At 36.7% G+C, this 22,678-nt stretch overlaps 1 protein-coding gene and 1 pseudogene across 1 annotated transcript; both read left to right on the top strand.

Moving 5' to 3' along the window:
• Window positions 1-6,177: 6,177 nt before the first annotated feature.
• Window positions 6,178-17,077, top strand: LOC145974266 (uncharacterized). Its single transcript, XM_083104067.1, has 3 exons — window positions 6,178-6,411; window positions 15,053-15,125; window positions 15,681-17,077. The coding sequence occupies exons 1-3, from the start codon at window positions 6,178-6,180 to the stop codon at window positions 17,075-17,077; spliced, it is 1,704 nt and encodes a 567-aa protein (XP_082960193.1).
• A 1,522-nt stretch (window positions 17,078-18,599) lies between these two features.
• LOC145974265 (uncharacterized) lies at window positions 18,600-22,109 on the top strand (annotated as a pseudogene).
• The last annotated feature ends 569 nt before the right edge of the window (window positions 22,110-22,678 follow it).

The following is a 22,678-nucleotide window of genomic DNA, read 5'->3' as shown; positions in this document are numbered from 1 at the left end:
ATACAAACAATGAAAGTACAAATAATGAAAGTACAAATTCTATAATAACGAAACATTCCGATGATAATGAAAATACCAATCATTCAATAATCGATTTATCTGTTTCTGATAATTCATTTAGTTATAAAGAAAACTGAATAAGTTTAGTAGATAAAACTACTAAAAAGTATGGCAGCATTAAGAAAAAAAAAACATATTTAGATAAATATCCCGAATGGGACAGCATTGACTTTAGTCATACAATTGTTATATCTATTATTAAAAATAGTAATTTATGTCAACCTATAAAATTAGGTAACCAAGGAGAAAATATTATGATACGGAATACGTGTGCTTTTGATGCTCTCGTTCATATTACAGTACACATAGGTATGCACACTGCATATAAAAACATTCTTCAAAATATCGACGATCGCCTTTTGCATTGAAAATTGCGTCTGGAGGAAGCGTCACCAGAAACGAATGTGCAGAAAGAGCCACCTTTCTTAAACAACATTATTCCAGTCGTCAAAATATATCAAACGCTTCAGATCTATAGATGCAATGTGCAACGCTGCGGGATATACTTTCGTATCTCTTCCTAGTTTTACGAGAAATAAAACATGTGAAGCATGCAATTTTTCGAATGAGAGAAAATTCACAGCTCTCAGCATTAATATATTATTAAATGATATATTACTAAAGAGAGATCTGTAAAGCATTCAAGATGCTGTGTAATGACACATTAACATTAAAGCAAACACGTGTCAAATGTAATAATTTATGCGATATAAATGAAAATTATGGAAAACAAATTGTAATTGACAGGCGTCTTAAGGGTCGGCTGGAGTGACAAGCAAACTCTGAACTGATATTGAAGACCTTACGCGGTGACAATACGAAACTCCGGTTTCAATTCAGGGTTGCCAATTTGGGAAATAAATTCTTGGTCTCTATGTAAAGGTGTATGTCTATACAGGGTGTAATTGAAAAAACGCCCACGGAGCAAATAGCGTTATACCTGATTAAAAATCGAATCGAAAAGTTCTGAATCATTTTTTCTATAATGCTTAATAAAGCGGTAATTATTGAGTAAAGTTGCGCTAATAAGCACCGATTTTTAAACGGGCGCACGTCAGTGAGCTGCGCGCCTGGTAGTGTGCGTAACCCTGCTTAAAATGATAGATAGGAAATGATAGAAAATGTTGGCTTTCTTTTCCAATGGTGATTTTGAATCCCTTATTTCGTAATGCACTTACGAAATTTTACATAAGTTGCTTGTTTTGTACTCTATCATATATATTCCTAGTTTTTTCGTACGTTTTTTATTTTTCAATGATAATAAAAATCACTTTTTTATGTAAATTTTTATAGAAATGTATTATATCAAAGCTACTTTTTATGCTAATTTTGTTATCATAATTTATAAAAATAATTAATTTTTTATCACAATGTTGCTACTTTATATTATGAATAAATAATAATATTTATATAGCTTTATATATTATTTAATTTAACTCTAATTGTTATCCCTATGATAATTAATATGTTGTACAATAATGTATAGAAATTGTTTAAAACTTTTCTATACGTATGTACGTGATTCTATGTTGCTTTATATATGAGTTTATGTGAATCTATATTATTTTATATACGTGTATATGTGACTCTATATTATTTTATATATGTGTGTATGTGACTCTATGTTATTTTATATATATGTGTATGTGACTTTATGTTACTTTATATATGTGTGTATGTGACTCTATGTTACTTTATATATGTGTGTATATGACTCTATGTTACTTTATATATGTGTGTATGTGATTCTATGTTACTTTATATATGAGTTTATGTAACTATATATTATTTTATATACGTGTGTATATGTGACTCTATTTACGTATTTATATACGTGTGTATATGTGACTGTTATTTTATATATGTGTGTGTGACTCTATGTTATTTTATATATATACGTATGTGACTTTATGTTACTTTATATATGTGTGTTGCGACGTTTCAAATTGATAATTTTTATACAATATCCCTCCTCGAGGTGTTAGAGAGGAGGATGCGAGGGGGAGCGAAAACGTCGTCAAAAACGCAAGGCAGATAGAGAATACTCGCGCTCGGAGGAACAGGAATGGAGGGTGTTCTCGCGCAAGCCGCGGCGAAGCGAAGGCCGTCTCGAGATCTCGAAGTTGGGCGCCAGATACAGTCTTTCACGTATCAGTTCGCTAAAGACCAAAATAACGCGAAAAACGCTTGCCTGATTCGCCACGGGCCGACTAGCTCATCTAACGGTAGAGGGGCAGAGTCTGTGGAAAAGTTATTTGTTTTATGCGAGGTTTTGGCAATTTCGAAATTCGACAAACCCAACGGAATTTAACAATCACGAAAGGCTAACACTCAAATAAATTACGCGGACTTAACAACGAATAATATCATACATTTATTAAAAAGAAAATAATATAAAAATAATATAAAAATAAAATTAATAACAAACTAAAGAAAGAAAGAATATTCACAATAAGTTCGGAAATTTGAAATAACGAAATATATAACAGACATCAAATCGACAGCGGTAATAATAATAAATCAGATGGATCGAATGTTTGCACGAAATCGATAATATAAGAAAGCGCTAAGTTGTTCCTGGTATTAATTCTAGCTCGTTTTTATGGCTAGGCTCTGCGAGGTCGATCAGCCTTTCGACAATGTAACGGAATTTCGACAATCCAATTGTAGAATTATTGTACAGATTTTTTCCCTTTTTCTTTTTCACTCGCTATTCTATTATAATAGACAGCGATATGTTCGACAGACTGCGTAATAATCGAGCGAGAATAATTGAGTAATTTGCGAAGACGGAAAATCTCGCTTGCGACGAGCACGCTCGATGCAATCGATATTCGACAGCCGTCGGACGCCGCTTACTTTCCTTTCGGCGTAACGCTCTTTACTCACGCGCAGTTCTCGAATTTCGGCAATTTCTTAATTCGTTATAATCTATTACGCACCGCGACACACTCACACGCACGACAAATATCTCGAAATAAGCGCAAATCATACACGTAACGAGCGCGACAAAGACAGCACGATATTCGCAACGTCACGATACGCCACGTTTACACACTCACATACACGCTAATTAATAACGAAAATCGCCAGAAGATCGATTGCGGAGATGTCTTACGCGGCTTCGACAACTCTTTTCGACAGCACGGATAGCGAACGCATTCCCCGCGATTTACCGCGCACGTGGTCGATATACGAGAGCCGGTCGCTACGCGTTTCACGACACCCCGAATCCCGGAGAGAGACGAACGGTTCCTTATCGACTACGGCCGACGTTACGATCGTCCTTGATACCTCGGTCGCTTATCTCCGGTCGCCCGAAATTCACGAAAATCGAAAGCTCGGGGCAAGGCCCGAGCGACAACGAGACACGAAAATGGCAACGGCGACAGAGCGGCCGGTCCGCGGAATCGCGTACGTAGCTTACAATGCGATGGCAACCTCACCGATACTTGCTCCTGTGGCCAGGGGATGATCCTCGGCTCGTCCTCTCGCCCTGATTTCGGCTGCGATACACACAACGACAACAAAGTAATAAGAGACGACTAAACGTTGAGAGCGCCCGCACCAGAATGTCTCCCTGGATCTTGCGATCAAGGGTCGATAATGGCGTCAATCCTGCGCGCAGGGGTGCGCGGATTCATGGTCAATAACACCGCGATACGCGAGTGTATTAATGCGCCCCGCGACAATGCCGTATCGGGGGCGGTAACGGCCCCGATAATTTGAAAATCATAATATCGGCGACCCTGCTATCGGCGGTCTTCTTTTATGCCGATCGTTCGTCCTCCGTCCTCGGAGGGTAGCGCCGACCGGGCCCTGCGATTCCGGTCCTTGACAGCAGTAAGTATACAAGGCGGGTTCTAACGCAGGGATCTCAGGGGGGGTGAGGGGCGAGGGGAACCGCGGGGGAGGGGTAATGACGTCACGCGGGGGTGTGATGACGTCACGCGGGGAGGGGTAATGACGTCACGCGGGGGAGGGGTGATGACGTCACGCGGGAGGGGGTGATGTCGTCACGCGGGAGAGGGGTAATGACGTCACGCGGGGGGTGACGACGTCACGCGGGGGAGGGGTAATGACGTCGCGCGGGGGGACCTCCCCGGTACACCTCTCACCCCCCTCATCCAAAATATAAGTAATTCTAGATTTTTTCCGTTGGACGTATCATTATCTCTCTCTCTCTCTCGCATTGAATTACTCGTCGCGCGAATTTAAACAATATAAACAAACGGCGACCCCCAGAATCATCTTCCACGATTTTTTCTCGGAAGGAATGCAACGCGTATCAGCGCGGATATTCGGCTGCTTTGCGCCTTTGTTTTAAAGATAAGAAAGGATTAGATGAAATATATATAAGGAGAATTGGATGTTTTATCGCAAGTATAAGTAATATTATATTACCCGGTTATCTCAAGTATAAGTAATATTATATTACATACCCGGTTATCGCAATGATAAGTAATTTTATCGCAATGATGAATAAAATATTATATTACATACCCTAACGCGTCGGGACATGTTTTCGCAAAAAAAATAGCTCTCCCCGGTACACCCCCTCACCCCCCTCACCCCCAATATAAGTAACAGCTCTCGCGGTATCCCTCACCCTCCCTCCTCCTCATCCCCTCACCCCCAATATAAGTAATTCTAGATTTTTTTGCGTTGGACGTATCCTTATCTCTCTCTTTCGCATTGAATTACTCGTCGCGCGAATTTATAAACAATATAAACAAACGACGACCCCCAGAATCATCTTCCACGATTTTTTCTCGGAAGGAATGCAACGCGTAACAGCGCCGATGTTCGACTGCTTTGCGCCTTTGTTTTAAAGATAAGAAAGGATTAGATGAAATATATAAGGAGGATTGAAGCGCATCAAATCATAGTACGTGATTTGAACGTCCATCGACACGTCGGTTGTATAGCGTGTTCTGTTAGGAAGAATTTGTGTGATTAATGTATAAAAATGGAAGTAGACGAAGAAGATCACGCGTTGTCGGCTGACAGTGATTGCATTAATGACTGCAGTTCAAACTTCACGGAATATATCAACAAAATAGTGTCTGTTGCGGAAATTAATGCTCTAAACGCACGTAGTACAAAATTTTGTATCATATACTTTTATTATTCCACGGGTGGTGCTTTAGCTGTATGTCCTTCGTGTATAATTGCATTGCAAAGCATGGATAGCCAAATGATGTATGCTGTTCGAAAGCATAAAAATGAGACACTTGATGCGATGGATGGCCGATTCTGTTCAAGTTGTAGCGAGCCGTTGTATATAAGATTTCCGTGCAATATGTCCGTGCATATGTGCCCAATATGCACGCTGTGAAAAAACATTGAATAAGACTGTGTAAAGTGTGCGCGAGACGGAAAATTAATTTTAATATGGATAATTTTAATTATAATGAGGTCGATGATGATTATTTTGAAGATGAATATTTTGATTATTGTAAAGAGAATATCATCTATACTCTGGAGGGTAAAAAAAATTTTTTGTATAACGAACTTGATGTGCAACGAATATTACCGGTGCATTTTCTACGCGATCGCGAACTCGGTTTACGCGTATCACGAACTAGTAACCACGTTGTCGGACAAAGGGTCTGTATCCAACGTGAACCTGTTTATCACTGGCCTTACTCCTTCCGAGAAAAAAATATACAGACGAATGTTTGACGAGTGCAAGAAAGAAGAAGAATTTAGCTATGAAAATAACTATTACTGCTATACGACGAGCATTCTACGGAAGATTCTGTGTTTCGGCAAAGCTCTGTGCATTAGTATTTGTATAGATATTGGAAAGCGCGTAGAATTGGTGATAATGAACAATTTGCGTCCTTCGCAGTATAGGCGTTGGAAATATCCTAGATATGAAATAATGTTCCGAAAAAATTGTGACAATGATGATGATGATGATATGAAAGTTTTGCATTGTGTTCATGGAGATGTCTTAGACCGATGCTTTCAACGTTATAAACGTATGAATATGCTCTCTATCGTTCAAGATAGCGAACGGTATTGCTTATCGTGTGCAAAAGTCACGTGCAAGTGCTCCGTAGAAAACTGTGACGTAGTGTTTTAAAAGTGTGAAAAAAAGACAGGAAGAAAATGGAAAACATCGAGCAGACTGAACGCGACCTGATGGAGCAGTCCCGCCAAATTGCCACCTTGGGCGAGTATTTTGCATGGCTGCAGCGTTGCGAGGAATTTATCAAACAGCTCGAAGAACGCAGCCGTGTCAAGCGTCCGCGACTCTCCATCGGAAGTAGACAGTCTCTGGTGGCTAAAATCGCGCGACTCGAAGGTGCAAAGACTCGATTGCAGAGACGGTTTATACCCAACGTTGGTGATTACAGCGGCGACAATAACGCGGAAAGACTCGTTTGGCGAGAGATCGATACCGCGTTCGATAGTCGTATTCTGACCGGTGCTGTGATTAACGCAAACTATATCGAACCTCGTCAACTTCTCGAGGATGCCAAAGACATCGTGCTCGAGCAAGTGCACAAGACAAGGCAAGTGCAAGACGTTATAAAAACACATAACAGTGTAAAAGTGAACACTATATTCAACGGTGAATTTGTGTCGGGTGATAAGCGTGCGAATAAAAGTATCAATACGAGAAACTGTGAACTCTTTCGCACGTCCGATTTACACGAGTGGTAGGAGCGTCGCGTTATCGAGCCCACCCTAGCATCGTTGGAAGAATTTCAGGAACGCGATAGTGATTGAGCATTGTCGCGAATACAGAATTTGACTGTTAATATAAATAAATATAATTCTATGCGCGCGGGATGTTATATTAAATTGCCGCGAGAAATTATGGCGAAGAAAGCGGTGGTTAACGTGCAATCCAGAGACAATGCGTGTTTCGCGTGGGCAGTGGTGGCCGCTCTATACCCCGCTGAAAGAGACACGAATCGGGAATCTTCATATCCCCACTATACGACGGTGTTAAATGTACAAAATATTGAGTTTCCAGTGACTTTGAATCAGATTAAAAAGTTTGAACATATAAACAATCTCCATCAACGTGTACAGCATCGAGAAAGAGAACAGCATCGTCCCGATACGTCTTTCGGAACACAAGAAAGACAAACATGTGAACTTGCTGTACGTGGAAGACGGTAACAGCGTCGGACATTTCGCATGAATCAAAAATCTATCGCGACTTGTCAGTTCACAGTTGAGCAAACACAAGAATCAAAAATATATCTGTGATCTGTACGTATAATATAAATAGTTTATGTAATTATAAAATATATAATGCATTGCATAAATCTTTAATTTAAATATTTTTTTACAGATGTTTACATTACTTTAGTTCGAACGACAAGTTGCAGTCACATATGGTCGACTGCGGGGATATGAACGACTGCGCTATCCGATTGCCGAGCGACAATGACAAGTGGCTCGAGTTCAACAATTACACGAGGAAAGAGCGGTTTCCATTTGTGATCTATGCCGATTTGGAATGCGTTTTGACCAAGATGGAGGAGGAAGAACAACAAAATTTGTACCAACATCATCAAGTATTTAGCATAGCGTATTATATGCATTGTTCGTACGATAACTCGTTATCCGTTTATAATTCTCACCGTAGCGCCGATTGCGTTTCGTGGTTCACCGAAGAACTTAAAAATTTAGCAATTCGCGTTAAGACTATTTTAACAACAAATGTCCCCATGGTAGATTTAACATCCGAAGAGTGGGAAAAATTTCACAGCGCAACGCATTGTCATATATGTGAAAAATTGTTTACGCAAGAAGACGATACGCGTGTACGCGATCATTGTCATTTGACCGGGCGATATAGGGGTCCCGCGCACTCAAATTGCAATCTAAATTACAAAGAATCTTTTTGCATTCCCATAGTCTTTCACAATTTATCCGGTTACGATGCGCATTTCATTATCAAGGATATAGCCCCATGACTATATCGTTCGAAGGGGAAATCGAATTACTTCCGCTAACCAAGGAAAAATATATTTCGTTTACGAAAAATGTTGACCTTAAGGAAGACAAAAAAAATCATGTAAAATTACGCTTCATCGATTCGTACAAATTTCTTACAGCAAGTCTCGACAAATTGGCATCTTATCTAGACAAAGACAAACTCAAAATTTTAAAATCGAAATTTCAAAATTTATCTGCAGAAAATTTCAGTTTATTAACACGGAAAGGCGTCTTTCCGTACGAATACGTCGACTCTGTAGATAGGTTGCAAGATACATGTTTACCACCGCGCGAATCATTTTACAGTTCCTTGACCGGTGAAACTATATCCGAGAGCGATTACGCGCACGCCGAGAACATCTGGACGCGATTCTCCATTCGAACGCTAGGCGAATATAGCGATTTGTACCTGAAAATCAATGTCTTGTTATTAGCCGATATTTTTGAAAACTTTCGCGATAGTTGCATCAAAAGTTACGGACTCGACCCCGCGTATTACTATACACTCCCCGGATACACGTGGGATGCCATGTTGAAGCATACAAAGATTACGTTCGAACTGCTTACCGACATCGACATGGTCATGTTTATCGAACGCGGTATACGCGGTGGTCTGAGCCAATGTTCCAACAGATACGCTCGTGCTAATAACAAGTACATGCAACAATCGTACGATCCATCGAAATCATCGTCGTACTTGATGTATTTCGATGTAAATAATTTATACGGATGGGCAATGTATCAACCGTTGCCAATTTTCGATGGGTCGACGACGTGTCGAATTTTAACGTAGCATTGATCGCGTTAGATTTGCTTATGGGTTATATTCTCGAAGTCGATCTCGAGTACCCGCAACGGTAAATCTTTACTTTAACTTACCCACCTCCAATGACTTTGATCTTGACATATGTTGTCAAGGTCACTACCCTGAGTGACCTCCAAAAAGTTTTAGCCGTCGGTCATTGTTTATTAAAAAGTTATAAACAAATAAAGTTTGACGAATTATATGGATACAATGGATATATCGCTTAGCATAGAAAATTACAAACCCATGAGAGGTCCATCAGAAATGTATGTGTACACATACACACACGCACACACACACACACACGCGGGGGGTGCAAGGGGGCCTTCGGCCCCCCCTCCCGCACCACTCCGCCGGTAGGCTAGGTGGACGTTGCTTTGCTACAATGGACAGATGTTGAAGTTGTAAAACGAGGTCCACCTTGCCTACCGGCGGGGTGGTGCGGGAAGAGGGGCCGAAGGCCCCCTTGCACCCCCCGCGTGTGTGTGTGTGTGTGTTTGTGCGTCTTGTGTGTGTACACATACGTTTCTGATGGACCTTTCATGGGTTTATAATTTTTTTATAAGAGGTCTATCAGAAACGAACGTACGTATAAGTATATAATTACCGAATTTATTTATAACATATATATTAAAATATGTATTTAATATGTATTTTTATTATGCTGTATTATCAGATACATTTTCATTTAAAGGATATATTTGAAACATAATATTGAAAAATGCATCCAAACGATCAGGATAATCATAACTGATCTTATAACTGATCTTATCTAATAACTGATAACTGAATAACTGATGAAATACTGAATAACTGATTCTTATTATATGTTAAATGTAGAAATTCGTGAAGCAACATGTTCACTATTTGACAACTTTGAATATACTGAATGTTTGATATACTGCGAAGCATTGTGTAATAACATGTTTATATATTTCTGATTTAGCTTACTTATTTCACTTGTGATAGAGATACTGTTGTTTTGATATTTTTTTTTTATTTTGCCTAAATAATTTATTAAATATTTGTTATTAAAAATAAAAAATAATTAAATAAACGTATATTTCTTATAAATACATTTTATTAAGTACGTAATATGTTCGAAAATTATGTGAAATTTATGAATCTTTAGTTGTTTATAACTTTTTAATAAACAATGACCGACGGCTAAAACTTTTTGGAGGTCACTCAGGGTAGTGACCTTGACAACATATGTCAAGGTCAAAGTCATTGGAGGTGGGTAAGTTAAAGTAAAGATTTACCGACAAACTCCTCGCAACGCTATACGATAAGAAGCGTTATGTGATACACTATCGTAATCTACAGCAATGTATGCGACACGGCCTTCGCGTTACAAAAATACATCGCGTATTACAATTTACACAATCTCCGTGGCTTCGCAATTATATCGAATTAAATACACAGTTTAGAACACTCGCGAAAAATGATTTTGAAAAAAATTTATATAAACTGATGAATAACGCGATATTTGGCAAAACGATGGAAAATGTGCGTAATCGCGTCGATGTAAAATTATTAACAAAGTGGGACGGACGATACGGCGCAGAAGCGATGATCGCCAAACCAAATTTCCATATAGACGGAAAGCTGGCTACATAAAAATGTCCTTCATCAGGTACACGAAGTATTTATACCTGAAAAGGATCCATTAGTGTAGCTAAGCACTGAGTCACCAGTCTGCCAGGGCGGTCCCGGGGCTTAAGGCGGGGGCGAGTGGTCAAAGACGACAAATTTATAGGCGAAAAATATCATAAGGTACAAGGATGAAAGTTCCGCGAAAATCTATTATTTATTGCGTTAATACATGAAAAAATGCTGGCAGACTGTTTCCTAGAGGCGAAAGAGCCGACAGACCGCTTCAAAGTGGCGTAAAACTTCAGGAAAAAAAAATCATAAGGTACACGAATAGAAGTTTTTTGTAGTAGTAGTTTATAACTTTAAAAAGCTGTATGCAAAATGGCAGACTGATAACTGGGGGATAAAATCAAGGCAGACGGTTACAAAGGTCGCGCTGTAGCTTCAGCATTCTTAGCGACCGCTCGCCGCTCTTAACTTTTAAGTATAAAATAGTAACTGAAAACGATAAGGTACATACATGAAACTCTTTCTGATCTGTTTTATAACTTTAGAATAAAATAAATAGGCCAAGGCAGATTGATGTTAACACTGTGGCAGACTGCGATGACACATAAGAAGCGCACGTAACGAATGTGACCGCTTGAATTATAAACGTATTCACACTTGGCTTTAAAGTTTCATTATTTATATTTATGTTATTATTTTATTAATGTTATTATTTATACACATTAGTGTAAAATATCAGTATTTAAAGTGCAATAATACTATAAAAAAGTATATCATGAAATTAATAAAAATGAGATTAATTTAATACATTTGTATGTCGTTATTTTTGTTGTTTTAATTTCAATTTTTATTTAATCAATCAGTTGAGCGCCATCGTGCGAGCGTGTACAAAAATTTTACTTTGGAAAGTGGAGAGTAGAATGTGGAAGTAAATAAAATTCGGAGAGCAGGTATAGGGAACCCTCTTTATAGCTTAGATAAGCCTAGAAGCAGATGTTCTTTTGTTAGAAACAAGTAGGGGCTACACAAGGTCGTTTCCAGAGGAGCGTTTAGTGTAGTGCGCAACTTTACAGAGATCGGACGTTGAACTGTGCAGAATTGTGATGACGATTAGACCACGTTTTCATTTTTGAATAAATTGTGTGTTTTTACTTCTACAATTACATCGAATTAGTGAAGTATATGCAATATGAGTTCCGTGAAAAAGTGCGTTTTTTGTTGTGGTGATGCAGATTCGAAAATAATACTTTTTAAACAAGACACTTTAAAAAAATGTATAGACATTTCAAAAGTTCGTGTGGCTTATAAATTCAAATACAAGGAGATTGTTTTACCAGCTACACCAGATAAAATCAGTGGATACCATGTAATCTGTTATAGGACATTCACGGCTGTTAGACAAAAATATATCGACGAATATAATGCATGGATACCTGACAGCGTCTCCGACTCCGACGTAGTATTTGCAGACTGTTCGGATTTCACTGAAATCCGAACAGTCTGCAAATACTACGTCGGAGTCGAAGACGCTGTCAGGTATCCATAGTAAATATGCAATATTTGTTATAATTTTTTTGTTATGATTTAAACGCATTTATATCCTAAACGTGACAAAATAAATTCATTGTATTGTTGTTAATACAAATATAAAGGAGAATGTTAAAAAAGTCGAAATTTTGGGCTACCTGCGGAACCTTTCTTTACCGTATAAAATCTTTATTTGGAACCCCATAAACTGAAAATAACGTTTTTGTTTCCCGGAAGTCAAGGGAACTTAGTTATACATACATACATTTTAGAGAAAAAATTGAACGCGGGTCTCCCCCGGAACGTCGATGTCTCTAATTATGCAGTCCAAAAAGATTTTAATGGCAATAAACGTCGGTGTTTTTAGTAAGTTTTAGGTGGCTAAAATCAAATCTGATCACTCTCAGCCGGACCCGGAGACAACGAGCGAGGACGTGGTGATCACTGTCTCCATTTTTTTTTCTTTTTTATATTTTTTGATTTTTTTTGCTTTTAATTTATTTTTATACATTTTTATTAATTTTTTATACTTTTTCTTTTTACTTTTAATTTAGTTTTATATTTTTTCCATTTTTTATATTAATATTTTTGACTGCTTCTTCATTTGATATTTCGACCACAAAATAACACGCAAAAATAACAAAAAATAAAAGGCTTTATTCATTTATTAAGTCATCTTCGTCCGATGATAAATCATTTTGATCAAAATATCCAATGACATGTTGACCAGGTATTAAGATTGTGCTTTGGTGACGGGCATATCCAAAGTACCACAATACCATTGCTACGTGAGAGCAGCAACCGACAACGCGTTTTCCTATTTTGCACCCGCATGTATGGCCAATAACGGCCTCGAGTCCTTGCTTCGTTTTGTCAATTAAAAGATAAACAAAATATTTAGTGGAGTTTGAATGTCTTGATCGTAGTCGTGTTTTAATCAGCAAGCTATTTTCTGGTGCTAATAGAATTGAGTAAGCAGGATAATTTATTGTTGTTGTTTCTTTTGCGCCTTCGAATTCAAAGTCTCCTATTTCATTAATATGATCTGCATAATAACTGTGAGCTACCTTTATTTGATAAGTGCCGCATGTATATAGTTGGAGCTGAGAAATGTCGAGAGTGGGAAAAAAGTCTATTTGAGAAGTCTCAATGCGTTTGAAGTTCGACGTTCGGGCATTTAGATTTTCTTTTTTAATTAACTGAGATAAATGATTATTCGCATTTGAAAACTGAATCATTCTTTCTACGATAAGATTATCGTGATCTGAAACTACTAGTGGTTTAAAAGTTAGATTTAGTAATGCGCAAGCAATTTTAAAATCGTCAAACAAAGTAGGTATTGTTGAATTTTGAATTATGGAGCCAAAATATTTGAATTTTTCTTTTATTCTGCCATTAATAACTTCTACTATAAATCTATTTTTTGTAACAAGGCGAGACCGATTTGCTTGGTCAGTTGTAAGTGCAGCAGATGGCTTGTCAGTAAATTCAGGCATTTTGGCTACAAATCCTTTTTCAATTATTTTATTGATTGAATCTCTGAAACCACGATCGACAAGGAAGATGTCACCAGGCTCAAAAGAGTCCCACATGTTTTTAGTTAAAAGTTCATTTAAGATGCTAGCATCATTTTTACTCCCAGGATAAGGCCCAAAAACTCCAGCGATATATCCGTCTGTCAAAACAGCCATCATAGGCTTAATTAGGTTGCGGTGTTTATGACCTGAATATGTGTCACGTTGGAATGAAAAGTTAGAACTCTTTTGAATAAAAATGTATGTTCCATCCCATACGAGTATGATACGGTTTCCTGAGGGTCCAAAGATTTGTTTAGCAATAGGGCTCTGATGGGTTATGAAATCGTTTCGATCTAACGAAAATGAAATGTACTTAGAACAAAATGACTTAACAAGAGCTTGTCGAATTTGTTCACAATTAGAGCTTGCCGTTTGTCGTGTAATCTTCCATCTTACTGCTAATTCTTCAAACGTATACCCACGTCGAAGACGTGATAAATAAACTCCAAGGGAAAATTCTGCATGGCGGACATGTAGTAACGTTTCATTCTTTAACAAATCCAACAACTCATGGAAGTGTTTATGGTCTAATCCAGTTTCAAAGATGAGCATATCATTACTCATATTGAGAAAGAGAGTAACCGAATCTGTGTTCCTTTCACTTAGAACTAAGTTTTTCATTGTCTCAAACGATGCAACGATTTCTTCGGCATTTAAAGAGAGACCATTATATGTATCAGACAAGTTTTCTGATAGCGCGGACAATTCATTTTCATTGTGAGAATTGCAAACACGAGCTCCATATACAACAAATACGTTCCTTCTTGATTTTATGTAGATTTCAATACATTCTGCTCTTGACAGACGTCTCATAGCTCTGTCTGTGCGCTGACAGAGAATGCATTTAGAACGAGATTGATTAATTCTTAAGAGAGGCAAAGTTATTCTTACATCGTTATTTGTTTCATTTGTGCTTGTATTTCCTTGTGTATTAGGAGTTTCGCTGGAGGTTTCGTGCTGTCGGCTATTCTTTCGATAACATTGCAGGCAAAGAATTGAATTATTTACCTCACGATACTCAGAACGACTCCTTTTTTCAAGAGACCGTGTGCATTGAAAACAACATTTTATCATGATGAAGTTCAAAATATTGATACCTCAAATGTAGTTAGATACAATCTCGTTAAAAGTGCTATACTCAGATTGATAACTGTTAGCAATGTTTGAATCAATTGCGGTTCAAGACGCACGATATTGTATGAGTGTATAGAGTGCATGTACAATATATGTAAAAGTGTGATTGAACGTTGTGTGATTGGTTAATACAATAACTAAGTTCCCTTGACTTCCGGGAAACAAAAACGTTATTTTCAGTTTATGGGGGTTCCAAATAAAGATTTTATACGGTAAAGAAAGGTTCCGCAGGTAGCCCAAAATTTCGACTTTTTTAACATCCTCCTTTCCTTATCAATAAAAACTCTTTTAAAATCGCTGAGCGAAGCCCGATTTCTTGTATTTTAAAGCATAGAATAGATAATGATAAACAATAAAAATGGTTCATTAATTTTTGTAGACAGATCAATCGACGGCAACTAAATTACCTGAAGATCAATCGACAGAACATAGACCGTGTACAAGTTCAGCAGGTAATACTTTTTTTATATATCGTCTAGTATTCGCATATTATTTAATATTGAAATTTTAATTCTTCTTAAAAAAATGATAACTTTTATAAAATGATAACTTTTTTCTGCAGTGTATCGTGTAATTTTCAAAACCTTTTTATAAAAACAAATTAATAAGAAATTAAAATGAATAATAAGAGGCAATAAGGAGCCAACGCGGTTGTAGGGCGTGAAAACAAATTTTTTCTCCAAACAGTCAATTGAAACGATCTTTCTTCTTTATTTCATACGTTTCGGCCTCATTTCGAGCCATCTTCAGTGATTCTAATACAATCAAAAAATGCCAATTAAGACAGTAAAAAGGATGCGGTGTCAATAAAAAATTAGATAGAGTAGTAAATAAGAACCCAATTAATAAGGTGATTAGCAGTTTGCATGATTTGTTAGTGAGATGGAGAGCTCGTGATTACATCTCTGTTGCGAGATATAGAGCGTTAAATTGTACGGATGGCGTTTTACCGAGGGCCTATGGGCTGCCGAAAATTCATAAGAAAAATAATCCGTTACGCATTATAGTCTCATCTAAGAACACGCCTCTTTATGGTCTCGCCAAATTTTTACATGACATTATTTACAAATCTATTCCGAGACCTGATAGCCAAATTATCAATAGCGCGCAAGTTGTCGATAGACTCAAGGGTAGATATGTCGATGGTGATGTAAAATTGATTTCACTGGATGTCGTCTCTCTATTCACCAACGTACCGTTAGATATGGCCTTGGACAGTCTTTGTGTCAGATGGGACTATATAGTAGGGAATTGCCAGATACCTCGCGATGAGTTCTTAATGGCAGTTCGCCTCATTTTGAACTCTACATTTTTTATGTTTAACGATGTTTGCTATCAACAAACATTTGGCACGCCCATGGGCTCTCCTCTTTCCCCGATCATCGCGGAGATCACGCTCCAAGATTTAGAAGCTAGGGCGATCGCGACTCTTGATGTGAATCTTCCATTTTATTTCAGATACGTTGACGATATTGTGTTGGCGGCTCCCCCCTCGATGCTTAATACTATTATGAACACGTTCAATTCGTTCCACACTAGGCTGCAGTTTATTATGGAGGAGAGTGTCGACAACCGTTTGAATTTTTTTGACATCACAATCATTTTAGAAAATGGATTTATCGAATTTAATTGGTTTCATAAACCGACTTTTTCCGGAAGATACCTCCACTTTGAGTCGCGACACCCCCTTTGCCAGAAGAAGGGTACGATAATCGGCTTAACAGATAAAGTTTTCTGGCTTTCTCATCCAAGATTCCATAAAGAAAATTTTGAATTTGTCATTAACATTCTTTTGAACAATGGATATCCGCTCTCTTTTATTTTTCACACTATTGCTGACCGGCTTAATATTCTGTTTCACAGATTCAGTGACAAATGTAATAACATTCTGACGGACTTTGAGATCGGGACAGATGATGTTAATGGGGGAAGCGGAATTACATATTTTAATGTCCCATATGTGAGGAACATATCGGAGCGTTTTCGACATTGCGTCAGGAATCTTAATGTTAGGCTCTCTTACACGGGAATCAATAACTTACGCCGATTTATTAGGGTCGGTAAGGATTGTTTGCAGAGAGATTCGCGCAGTAATATAGTGTATAAAATTAACTGCATGGACTGCGACGCTTCTTACGTGGGACAAACTGGACGCTTGTTGAAAACGAGAATCAAAGAACATAGAAGGAATCTTACGTTCGTCATCGCGGAACATAGAGCGCTTGATCACACTTTTGATTTTGATAAGGTTGACATTTTGGATGAGGAAATGTTTTTAGGTAAAAGACTAATATCTGAGATGATTCATATCAAGCGCCAAAGGAATTCGTTGAACCTCCAAAGCGATACTTTAAAGTTGAACACATCGTGTCTGTCGATTATTGAAAACATATCTAAGATTTAATGGGCTGATGTTTGCCCTCCATGTACACGGATTGTTTTTGTTCGACCACAGTTTGATATCGCTTTCCGTTGTTTGAATTTTCGACTTATTTGATTGTTTGCGTGCTGGGTGTTCGTTTCGTCTCTGCCGGTCTTCTCGTTGTCCGAGTGAGTAGCCCTTGACTGTTGTCAATCAATTTTTATTGCAAATATATGACTCTGTTATGTTTACTTTGTCAGTGCATCGCTCCTCGCGCTATTTACCGTTGAGAGTGCTGCTTGCATCGGTCTTTTTCGGGTGGATCGACTTGGATGAGATAGCGTTCACTCCTATAGACTATGTATGTATGTGATTATGCTTTTTTTTTTCTTTTGTATTTTTTATTGACACCGCATCCTTTTTACTGTCTTAATTGGCATTTTTTGATTGTATTAGAATCACTGAAGATGGCTCGAAATGAGGCCGAAACGTATGAAATAAAGAAGAAAGATCGTTTCAATTGACTGTTTGGAGAAAAAATTTGTTTTCACGCCCTACAACCGCGTTGGCTCCTTATTGCCTCTTATTATTCATTTTAATTTGTTAATTTTGGGGAGCGTTTAACTTTGTGTAATTTTAAATTAATAAGAAACAATACTTTTTTACAGGAAAAAATGAAGTGCAATCTCCACTTCAGGAATCAGAAATAAAAGAAAAAAATATATTTACTTGTTCCTTTTGTAATCAATCGCGAAAAAAGCAACAAGGAAAAGTACTTTCTTTAGTCCAATCCGCAAATGATATATTAATAGAAAAAATTGTAACAAATGCAACTGCTTTGAACGATACTGCCACGTTAGATAAAATTACAGATTTAGGAACGAATCGCGTTATTTATTATCATAATAATTGTAAACTGACTTATTTTAAAAAAAATATTACAGCTCAGAATCCTAAACAGTCCGACTGGTATATCGCGAGAGAAGTTCATGATTTAGTAAATAATGAACATTTTGCTTTAATTGCAGATAACACTATTAAAAATAAACAATGCTATTCATTAAAGTTTCTCGTGGAATACTCAAACAATGCATTGTATAATTTATATTCTGAACAATATGAAACTTTTGAATCGAGTATAACAAGTAATTATTTATTAGAAAAATTAAAAAAAAGATTTGGCGATGAATTACAAGTAATAACTATGCACAATAAAAAAATTATAGCTCCACGAGAAGGAAGCGTTATATCTGAAGAGACTTTTAGTCAATTTGAGGAGTCCGAAATATTGGAACGTGCGTCATTTATTTTAAGAAAAAAAATATTGTCTATTAAAAGAAAGCCTTTACCTGCAACAATTACAGCTTTAGACCTGATTAAGGGAGAATGCGAAATTCCTGAAGATATTTTGCAATTTGTACGCTCATTAATTTGCGGTAATGATTCCAGGACTGTGAAAAGCTGTGATTGTGCACGTAAAGTAGAGTCGATATCACAAGATTTAGTTTACGCTATCCATCATGGAAAAATTAAAACGTCGAAACAAATTACACTCGGAATCACTATGAAAAGCATTACAAGTAGTCGTAAGGTGTTAGATATACTTAATAAGTACGGCCAGTGTTGTAGTTATAACATGATTGAAGAATTAGAAACAGAAGCGACGTTTTCAACTTTAAATAAATCGATTATCTGTCCCGAAGATGTTCAATTATCTCCGTATTATTGTACGGGTGTCGCATTTGACAATTATGATCGATTCGTAGAAACTTGTAGCGGCAAAAATACATTGCATGACACTGTAGGAATAATTTATCAAAATGTACGATCAAATGTTTCCGATGCACGCGAACCCGAAATAGAAACTGTTAATGCACCTCCGGCAAAAAGGAGAAGAACTTTGGACGTTATATCTACGGAATTAATTTCTTATTCAAAAAAACCCAAACTTATTGAAAATTTACTACCTCTTGATAGCGAATTACGTATTATTAATGATATTAATTATAGTTTTTTTCAACAGTTAGATGTAATATGGGTTATATCACACTTTTTAAAAATCGCAAATACGCCTATGTGGGTCGGGTTCAATAGTAAAATTATGGAAGATCAGTCAGTTAAACAAAAAGTGTCTTATTTAACTCCGATTAATGAATCGCCTACAAATGTTAATGTCGTGTATGAAACAATGCGACAAAGCCAAAAAATAGCTGAAGAGTGTACACAAGAGTACATACAAGTTACGTACGATCTAGCTATCGCTAAAGTAGCTTATCAAATATAATCAACCGAAAAACCGAAGTTCAATAATCTTTTTATTCACTTTGGCAGTTTTCATATAATGATGGCGTATTTCAAAGCTGTTGGTAAATTTATTGATGAATGCGGGTTAACATACATAATGGTTGAATGTGGATTATTGGCTGCCGGTTCGGTTAATGGATTTGTAAGCGGTAAACATTTTAATCGTTGCAAGCGTTTACATCCGTTAGTAGCTCTAGGATTGCGATCGTTACTATTTGAAGATTTTTTACATAAACAAGCAAAAACCATCGAAGTCGATTTGGTCGAGGTTCTTAAACAATTTCAGTCAAATAAATTGTTAAATTTTAAAATTGAAAATAGAACACTGAACAATTTGTTAAGGGACTTTTTAAATTACGAAAGCCAAACTTTAAATGGAGACTTTGGTAAAACTGCACAATTTTATGCAATGTACATTTCCTTCGTTAATTATTATCTAATGTTTACACGAAGCATACGTGTAGGAGATTTCGAACTTTTTAAAAAAGTAATTCCAAAAATGGTAAATTTATTTTTTATATTTAACCAGGGAAATTATTCTCGATGGCTTTTAAAATATCATGATAATTTATTAAAAGTTCATTTAACTCATCCAGGCCTAGAGAATGATTTCAAAAATGGATACTTCGGCGTGAAAAGGACCGACAAACCATTCTCAAGAATGCCTGTCGACTTAACATTAGAACAGACAATTAATGCCGATGCTTCGAGACGATTAACTGGTATAACGCATTTTACCAACTCAATTTCAGCGCGTCAAAGATGGTCCAAAAGCCACAGCATTCGATCAACGGTGATATCGCATACGTATGATATAACTGGTTTAAAAAAAGCGCAGGATATCACAGGAGATTTAGAAAAACACCAAATTCAGAAAGATTCTATTCAATTACAAAATTTTATAAGTATGCTAAAACAAAATATAAACCCTTTTAACAGTGTAGATACTCAGAGCGATCTTTTATACAATATTGCTACGGGCCGAGCAGCGTCGCAAGAAGTATGTGATTTTTTATTAAATGTTGAGAGAAACGGCCATCAGTTAAGAGAAACATTCATTTCCGAGTGTGCTGCTTCAGCAAACAGATTTGAATTAACAATAAAACAAAATAAAATACTAAATTTTGCTAATTCAGCTGAAAAAAAACTATAAAAATAAATAACAAAGTTCAAGAAGTGCGATTACAGCGTGATTTATTTGGTCGCATGTTAGCAATTTCAATTAATGAAAATACAGATATCGAAAAAATTCTCACTTATTCTTTAACGCCTGTTCCAATGTCTATGTGTCACTTGGATGGATCGATATTTAAAACAGATACGTCCGTTTTATTAAAAGCATTAGAAAAGAATGTTCAAAGCAAAGCCCCGACATATACAGACGTTTGCTTAATAGATGGGTTCTTTCTCGTGCATTGTATAAAAGATTTGCCGAAAACTTTCGGAAGCGTTTCAAAAAAAATACTTCAAATGGTGACCAATAACAAAGCTCATGAAATACATGTAATTTTTGATAGGTATTGGTCACCTTCTATAAAAGATTACGAAAGATCTCTTCGAGGCGGTATCCCTACTGATCGTAATTATGTGATTTCGGGACCAGATCAAACACGACCGACAGATTTCGTAAAAGAGTTGAAAAATAGTAAATTCAAAGAAGCTCTAGTGAATTTTTTGATTGTGCATTGGCAAAGTAATGAAATAGTACCATTTTTAAGCAATAAAAAAATTTTACTTAACTTTGATCAATGTTATCAATATGAAGTTGAAAATGAGTGCGTTTTATTTTCAGTCAATGATAATTATACAATAGAATCTCACGAAGAGGCTGATACAAAAATTGTTTATCATGCATGTAATATTGAGCCAACAGCTAACATTATAATTAAATGCTCCGACACAGATATTCTTATTATAATGTTAGCAAATATGAATCACGTACAAAATGGTAATAAAATTTGGATACAAACGGGGATTTGGAACAAACAGCGCATTATTGACGTCTCAGCATTGTATGAAGAATTAGGTGATTTGTTTTGTAAATCTTTGGCAGGATTTCACGCGTTGACTGGATGTGATTTCAATCCGGCATTATTTCGTAAAGGAAAACAACGACCTTTGCAATTATTAACAAAATCTAAACAATTTCGGAAAGCCGAAGTTCGATGAAATAGGTTCCGAAAATTGCGACATAGTGAATGTATTTCCAATTCTGGAAAATTTATTTGTAATTTGTATAATTTTAAATCTCTCGATTCCGTTAATAGCGCTCGATTTGCATTATTTTTAAAAACCTACAAATGTAATAATTTAGATGAACCATTTGAGAAAAAGAAAATTCAGAATTTTGATGCTTCGTCTTTACCTCCTTGTCACGAAGAATTCAAACAGCATTTATTCAGAACAATGTATATTGCTACAATATGGAGAAATGCATACAAAAAAATACCGACATCTTTAATACCAGAGGATTATGGATGGATAAAATTAGATAATAAATATCAATTTAAATGGTTTGAGGGACAGCAGTTGCCAAGCACTGTAAAAGATGTTGTGATTGATGCGGAAATAACTGAAGGTAAAAGCCTTCCTACATACATGATATGATGTAGTTTTACATTTTAATACATAATATCTATATATATATTGTTCAAATTGTATTTCAGGTGACGGTATAGAAATCGATTTGGAGGAAGAAACCGATTCCGACAGCGAGGAGGACCTGCAATACGATGAGTCCAGTGCTGGCGAAAAAGAGCTGCGTGATTAATTTTTTTTATTTATAAAAATATAATTAAAATAAAAATATATTAAGTAAATATATTAAGTAAAAATATATTAAGTAAACTTATTTTTATTAACTTATTTTGAAAGGCCAAAAGAGATTCATGCATGTACCTTATTATTTTCAGTTACTATTTTATACTTAAAAGTTAAGAGCGGCGAACGGTCGCTAAGAATGCTGAAGCTATAGCGCGACCTTTGTAACCGTCTGCCTTGATTTTATCCCCCAGTTATCAGTCTGCCATTTTGCATACAGCTTTTTAAAGTTATAAACTACTACTACAAAAAACTTCGTGTACCTTATGATTTTTTTTTCCTGAAATTTTACGCCACTTTGAAGCGGTCTGTCGGCTCTTTCGCCTCTAGGAAACAGTCTGCCAGCATTTTTTCATGTATTAACGCAATAAATAATAGATTTTCGCGGAACTTTCATCCTTGTACCTTATGATATTTTTCGCCTATAAATTTGTCGTCTTTGACCGCCCGCCCCCGCCCAAGCCCCGGGACCGCCCTGGCAGACTGGTGACTCAGTGCTTAGCTACACTAATGGATCCT

This window comes from Camponotus vicinus, unplaced genomic scaffold (assembly GCF_025532165.1).
Source record: "Camponotus vicinus isolate PSW18456_S1 unplaced genomic scaffold, iyCamVici1.0 SCAF_7, whole genome shotgun sequence".
NCBI classification, from domain to species: Eukaryota; Metazoa; Arthropoda; class Insecta; order Hymenoptera; family Formicidae; genus Camponotus; species Camponotus vicinus.
The sequence above is the reverse complement of the archived record's forward strand: the minus strand, read 5'-3'. Positions and strand labels throughout refer to the sequence as shown.

Coding starts and splice junctions, on each gene's coding strand:
- LOC145974266 (XM_083104067.1), top strand. CDS start 6,178: ATGGAAAACATCGAGCAGACTGAACGCGACCTGATGGAGCAGTCCCGC. Junction 6,412..15,052: donor AGAGACGGTTTATACCCAAC/GTTGGTGATTAC, acceptor TAATTTTTGTAG/ACAGATCAATCGACGGCAAC. Junction 15,126..15,680: donor ACCGTGTACAAGTTCAGCAG/GTAATACTTTTT, acceptor TACGCATTATAG/TCTCATCTAAGAACACGCCT.